This window comes from Anolis sagrei, chromosome 1, assembly GCF_037176765.1.
Source record: "Anolis sagrei isolate rAnoSag1 chromosome 1, rAnoSag1.mat, whole genome shotgun sequence".
Lineage (NCBI taxonomy): Eukaryota > Metazoa > Chordata > Lepidosauria > Squamata > Dactyloidae > Anolis > Anolis sagrei.
This window is the reverse complement of record NC_090021.1, coordinates 5,581,961-5,589,228: the sequence shown is the minus strand read 5'-3', so window position 1 is coordinate 5,589,228 and position 7,268 is coordinate 5,581,961. Positions and strand designations below refer to the sequence as shown.

The following is a 7,268-nucleotide window of genomic DNA, read 5'->3' as shown; positions in this document are numbered from 1 at the left end:
GCTTGAATTCCCATAGCTCCATCCAGTGACATCTGACATGGATCTGACATGGTCTTCAGCCTATTTTGTCTGAGTGCCAAACTATGAATCTCATTATCTACTGGGAATATAGTCTACAGCAGTAACAATAACAACAGTTTGTAGAATTGTAGAATCCTCATTCTAGACCAGTGTTTCTCAATCTTCCTAATGCTGCGACCTCTTAATCCAGTTCCTGATGTTGTGCTGACCCCCAACCATAACATTATTTTCGTTGCTACTTCATAACTGTCATGTTGCTCCTGTTAGGACTCATAATGTAAATGCCTGATATGCAGGATGTATTTTAATTCACTGGACGAAATTTGGCACAAATACCCAATACACCCCAAATTGAATACTGGTGGGGTTGGGGGGGGGGCTGATTTCATCATTTGGGAGTTGTAGTTCCTGAGATTTATAGTTCACCCACAATCAAAGAGCATTCTGAACTCCACCAATGATGGAACTGAGCTAAACTTGGCACACAGAACTCCCATGACCAACAGAAAATACTGGAAGGCTTTGGTGGACATTGACCTTGAGTTCTGGAACTGTAGTTCACCTCCATCCAGAGAGCACTGTGGACTCAAACAAGGATGGATCTGGACCAAACTTGGCACTTATACTCAATATGCCCAATTGTGAACACTGGTGGGGTTTGGGGAAAATAGACCTTGACATGTGGGAGTTGTAGATGCTAAGATTTATAGTTCACCTACATTCAAAGAGAATTCTGAGCCTCACCAACGATAGAATTGGGCCAAACTTCCCACTCAGAACCCCCATGACCAACAGAAAATACTGTGTTTTCTGATGGTCTATGATGGCCCCTCTGACAATTCCTCACAACCCCCACAAGAGTCCCGACCCCCAGGTTCACCTACATCCAGAGAGCACTGTGGACTCAAACAATGATGGATCTGGACCAAACATGGTACGAATACTCAATATGCCCAAATGTGAACACCGGTGGAGTTTGAGGAAAACATTTGGGAGTTATTTATTTATTTGTCGTGTCAGGGCAACCAGTCAATTGTATTACATTTCTAACAGAACAAAGCAAACAAACAAACAAACAGACAAAACACAAAATTTGCAAGTTTGGTAGTTGATTAAATGTCCTTTGACCAGTATCTGGCCACTTGGAGTGCTTCTGGTGTTGCTGCAAGAAAGTCCTCCTTTGTGCATGTGGCAGGGCTCAGGCTGCATTGCAGCAGGTGATCTGTGGTTTGCTCCTCTCCATTTGGGAGTTGTAGTTGTTGGGATTTATAGTTCACCTACCAACAGGATTCTGAACCCCACCAATGAGAGAATTGGGCCAAACTTCCCACACAGAACCCCCATGACCAACAGAAAATATTTTGTTCTCTGATAGTCTTCTGCAAACCCTCTGACATCCCCCTCGTGATCCCCCCAGGGGTCCCGACCCTCAGGTTGAGAAACACTGTTCTAGACACTATTCTCATATTGATGTAGCATAGAATTGTATTGACTTTTTAAGCTGCTGCATGACAGAGTTGGCTCATATTCACATGAACTGTTGTCAAGCCAGGTGCCACCCATCCTGCATTTTAGTTTTCCTGCTTGAGTGTCGTACCTTAGAATCGCATTGGCTTATTAAGCTGCCACATCACACTATTGGCTTGTGGTTTCCTAAGGTTCTGGACCAGGGGTCCTCAAACTAAGGCCCGAGGGCCACATACGGCCCTCCAAGGTCATTTACCTGGCTCTCGCTCAGGGTCAACCTAAGTCTGAAATGACTTGAAAGCACACCACCACCACCACCACAACAACAACAATCCTATCTCATCAGCCAAAAGCAGGCCCACACTTCCCATTGAAATACTAATAAGTTTATATTTGTTAAAATTGTTCTTCATTTTAATTGTTGCATTGTTTTTAAGTGTTTGCTTTTGCACTACAAATAAGATATGTGCAGTGTGCATAGGAATTCATGCATTTTTCAAATTATAATCTGGCCCTCCAACAGTTTGAGGGAATGTGACCTGGCCCTCTGTTTAAAAGGTTTGAGGACCCCTGTTCTGGCCTGTGGAGCCAATTTAATCCCCTTCGCCTCTGTCTTCGTCTTCAGGACAAACACGCCGAGGAAGTGCGGAAGAACAAGGAGCTCAAAGAAGAGGCTTCCAGGTAGAGGGACTCGCCACAGTTCGGACTCAAAGCTGCAAGGGAGGAACGGCGTGCATCAGGCGGCGGTCGTGGTGACAGCTGTCTCGAGCGCGGAAAAACAAAATTGATGAATCGGGATTGTCCGCTGCTTTCGTTGTTTGTGAATGTGGAAAACAAAAAAACAAAAAAAGGAGAGCGAAACCATCTTGTGCGTTTCAGGGAGGGAGGGGGACGTAAGTCTGGGAAGAGGAAGTCTATGGGTTTTGGGGGGAGGATATTGGGAACCTGAGTCTGGACAGGTTTCCTTTTCGTGCAAAAAAATGGTGGTGTTTCACAATGGGATGCAACCCTGTTTTCGGGGTGAAAATGGTGGAAGTGGGGGGCTTTGAGGCTGGGTGGGTGGGGGGCCAAAGAGGAAATCGGCGTAAGGAACAAATTGGTAATGGTTTTGGGAGGGGGCCAGGAAAAGGGAAGCCAAGCCACTGCCGGGGTGAATGTCGTCTCGTGTCTTTTGCCATTTCGATGTCAATCATGAATGCGAAAAGAGCATTTCCTCCTTTCTTTCATTTAAAGGTCTGTCCATACCGTAGCATGAATGCAGATTGATACCACTGTAACTGCCATCACTCAGCACAATGGAAACATGGCATTTGTAGTTTGGTGAGGCACCAGCACACCTTTCCAGAGGAGGCTTGAGAAACTACAACTCATAGGATTGCATCGCATTGAGCCATGGCCATTCAAGTACAGTGCACTCCTAGAGGCCATACACACTGCAGAGTTATAGCAGTTTTGACACTGGGTTGTTGTAGGTTTTTTCGGGCTATATGGCCATGGTCTAGAGACATTCTCTCCTGACGTTTCGCCTGCATCCTCAGAGGTAGTGAGGTAATTTTCACTCCCATGACAGGTCTTTTGCCTTCTCCACCAAAGTGTGCAGTGACCTTGCCAAACTACACCTCCCAGGATGCCATCGCATTGAGCCACAGCGGTTAAAGTGTGCATCTATGCAGTAGAATGAATGCAGTTGGTTGCCACTTGAACTGCCATGGTCCAATGTGATGGAATTGTGGGGATTGTAGTTTGACAAGGTCTTTTCCTTCTTTGGAAAAGATCGCTGATACCTCACCAAACTACAACTCATCATAACATTGAGTCAGGGCAGCTCAAGTGGTGTCGATATCCATTAATTCTGCAGTGTGGATGCACCTCGTTTCTTCATCTTGTCTCTTGACTCTAAGCCTGGCATTGCTTTACAGTGAATAATAATAATAATAATAATAATAATAATAATAATAATATTCACTACCTTTGCCAGAGATGCGCTGTCGTTTGAGCATCCCACATCCCTGCCTTTGCATCCTTTCATCCTCATAAGGACCTAAGTGCATGTGGGAAGCTCAATAATTCTTTATTTATCCAATGATATTTCTTGCTGTCTGGAAATGTACAATTTATTCTATGTTGCATCAAGTCATGTTCTTGCAAAGCCAACTGGAGCTGCGGCAGGCGAGCGGCAGCATCATTTTGGAAGAGGTTCCCATAGAGCTGCCTACCAATAAAGTGAAAGGTGTTTGTGGCACCTGCTCCCAATCTCAGATCATGAGGACTGACTATTTAAGTGTGACAGCATTTGATTTTAAAGCTGGAAGGGATCTCCAGAGGTCATCTAGTCCAACCCCATTCTGCCTTGTGAGTGTCCCTGTTGGATCACAGAGATGGAAAGGACCACAAAGGCCATCTAGTCCAACTCCACTCTTCCCAGGAGGAAAACACAACCAAAGCATACTGGAAAGATAAAATCATCCAACAGCTAGGGAATTATCTAATGCAGCATTTCTCATCCTGGGGATCAGTACCCCTGGGGTCATGAGGGGGTGTCAGAGAGATTGCCAAAGACCATCAGAAAACACAGTATTTTTTGTATTGTCGAAGGCTTACAGGGCCAGAATCACTGGGTTGTTGTAGGTTTTTCGGGCTATATGGCCATGGTCTAGAGGCCTTCTCTCCTGACATTTTGCCTGCATCTATGGCAAGCATCCTCAGAGGTAGTGAGGTCTGTTGGAAGTAGGAAAAAGGGGTTTATATATCTGTGGAATGACAAAGGACTCTTGTCTGCTGGAGCTAGGTGTGAATGTTTCAACTGACCACCTTGATTAGCATATAATGGCTTGACAGTGCCATTGAAAGTTTGCTCTAGGCAATTCCACAGATATATAAACCCATTTTCCTAGTTCCAACAGACCTCACTACCACTGAGGATGCTTGCCATAGATGCAGGTGAAACGTCAGGAGAGAATGCTTCTAGATCATGGCCATATAGCCCGAAAAAACCTACAACAATACGGTATTTTTTGTTGGTCATAGGGGTTCTGTATGGGAAGAATGGCCCAATTCCATCATTGGTGGGGTTCATAATGTTCTTTGATTGTAGGTGAACTATAAATCCCAGCAACTACAACTCCCAAATGTTAAAGTCAATTTTCCCCCAAACTCCACCAGTGTTCACATATGGGCATATTGAGTATTTGTGCCAGGTTTGGTCCAGATCCATCATTGTTTGAGTCCACAGTACTCTCTGGCTGTAGGTGAACTACAACTCCTAAACTCAAGTTCTATGACCACCAAACCTTTCCAGTATTTTCTGTTGGTCAAGGGAGTTCTGTGTGCCAAGTTTGGTTCAATTCCATTGTTGGTGGAGTTCGGAATGCTCTTTGATTGTAGGTGAACTATAAATCCCAGCAACTAAAACTCCAAAATGTCAAGGGCTATTTTCCCTATATTCCACCAGTGTTCACATTTGGGCATATTGAGTATTTGCACCAAGTTTGGTCCAGATCCATCATTGTTTGAGTCCACAGTGCTGTCTGGATGTAGGTGAACTACAACTCCTAAACTCAAGGTCTATGCCCACCAAACCATTCCAGTATTTTCTGTTGGTGGTGGGAATTCTGTGTGCCAAGGAAGGTTGAGAAACACTGATCTAATGGGACTGGACTAGATGGCCTTTGGAGTACCTTCTCAGCTATATGACTGGGGAACTATGGAAGCAGTTGTCAACAAAGGAATTTTCCCAAGCTGTCACATAGGATGCATCTACACTGTAGAATTAATGCAACCTGATACTGTTTTAACTGCCACGGGAGTTGTAGTTGCACAAGGTCTTCAACCTTCTCTGCCAATTGAAGATGAGCACCTCCCCAAACTACAACTCCCAATATTCCATAGCACTGAGCCATGGTAGTCAAAGTGGTGTCAAACTGCATTCATTCTACAGTGTAGATATATCCAAAGGCAAAAATCAAAATGCTTGTCCCACATGAATTGGTTAAGTACTATTGAGACTTAAAAGCATACAACTTGGAAGCAAGAAATCCTCTATATGCAGACTCCCGATGTTTGGCTCCCTGGTATCTCTGGATGTGGCATTTATGGAATGAGTACTATGGGGGGAAAGACTGAAAATGGGGATTGTATGGAGGTGGGTCGTGGCTCCCAGTTCTCCTCCTTCTCGACATGAACTTGTGGCGATTGAGAAGGAGATCAAGGTCAAGGAGGGGAAAAAGGAACTTTTGTAACTCTTCCAGCTGTAGCAAGGACCTCTTCTTTTGTACACAATGGTTGTAAATAAAACTGCCGACATTCCTTTTCTTTCTGATTGACGCTCCAGTGCTGTGATTTTGGGGGGATTTTGGGGTTCTGCATCTCTCTATAGCAGGCATGGGCAAACTTGGGCCCTCTGGGTGTTTTGGACTTCAACTCCCACAATTCCTAACAGCCGGTAGGCTGTTAGGAATTGTGGGAGTTGAAGTCCAAAACACCCAGAGGGCCCAAGTTTGCCCATGCCTGCTATATAGTCTTCAATGGAATCACAGAGACCCGAAAGGCCATCTAGTCAAGCCCCAAACACACCAGAGAGGTGGTCCTCTAACTTCAGTTTAAAGATCTCCAGATGAATGAGGTCCATAGTTTGCATTGTTGGACTATGACTCAGGAGACCAGGGTTCGAATCCCACTCATCTGCAGAAACCCATGTTGCAGCATCTAGAAAGGAAGGCAGTGACCAACCTCCTCAGACAAAATCTGTCCAACGAAACCCTAGATTAGGGTCACCATCAATTAGAGTCAACATGAAGGCATATAGCATACATGACATGTGAGTCCACCACAATGTGAAGATATCCATTCCCTTCCAGAAGTTCTTTCTCACTTTTCTTGCCATTTGGTTTGTATCTTAATCTTTGGAGCAGGCAAAAAGAACTGGCTCCATCTTGGAATCGTAGAATCGTAGAGCTGGAAGAGACCTGGTGTGCCATCCAGTCCAACCCCCTGCCAAGAAGTAGGAAAATTGCATTTAAAGCACCTTTGACAGAAGGCCATCCAGCCTCAGTGTTTCTCAACCTGGGGGTCAGGACCCCTGGGGGGGGGGGGTTACGAGGGAGTGTCAGAGGGGTCACCAAAGAACATCAGAAAACACAGTAATTTTTGATGGTCATAGGGGTTCTGTGTGGGAAGAATGGCCCAATTCCATCATTGGTGGAGTTCATAATGCTTTTTGATCGTACGTGAACTATAAATCCCAGCAACTACAACTCCCATATGTCAAGGTCTTTTTTTCCCCCCAAACTCCACCACTGTTCACATTAGGGCATATTGAGTATTCATGCCAAGTTTGGTCCAGATCCAAAATTGTTAGAATCCACAGTGCTCTGTGGATGTAAGTGAACTACAACTCCAGAACTCAAGGTCAATGCCCACCAAACTCTTCCAGTACTTTATGTTGGTCAAGGGACTTCTGTGTGCCAAGATTGGTTCAATTTCATCATTGGTAGAGTTCAGAATGCTCCTTGATTGTAGGTGAACTATAAATCCCAGCAACTACAACTCCCAAATATCAAGGTCCATTTTGCCCTAAACTCCACCAGTGTTTACATTTGGGCATACTGATTATTGGTGCCAAGTTTGGTCCAGATCCATCATTGTTTGAATCCATAGTGCTCTCTGTAGGTAGATGAACTACAACTCTGGATGTAGGTGAACTACACCTCCCAGACTCAAGATCAGTGCCCACCAAACCCTTCCAGCATTTTCTGTTGGTCATGGGAGTTCTGTGTGCCAAG

At 44.8% G+C, this 7,268-nt stretch overlaps 1 protein-coding gene across 1 annotated transcript in view; it reads left to right on the top strand.

The window, feature by feature from the left end:
- STMN4 (stathmin 4) overlaps positions 1 to 5,806 on the top strand; it is a 29,780-nt gene extending 23,974 nt beyond the window's left edge. Inside the window, exon 6 of the mRNA XM_060754706.2 lies at positions 2,114 to 5,806. Coding sequence (XP_060610689.2) covers positions 2,114 to 2,173 — 60 coding nt within the window. The 3' untranslated portion in view covers positions 2,174 to 5,806. The remainder of the gene's footprint in view (positions 1 to 2,113) is intronic.
- The last annotated feature ends 1,462 nt before the right edge of the window (positions 5,807 to 7,268 follow it).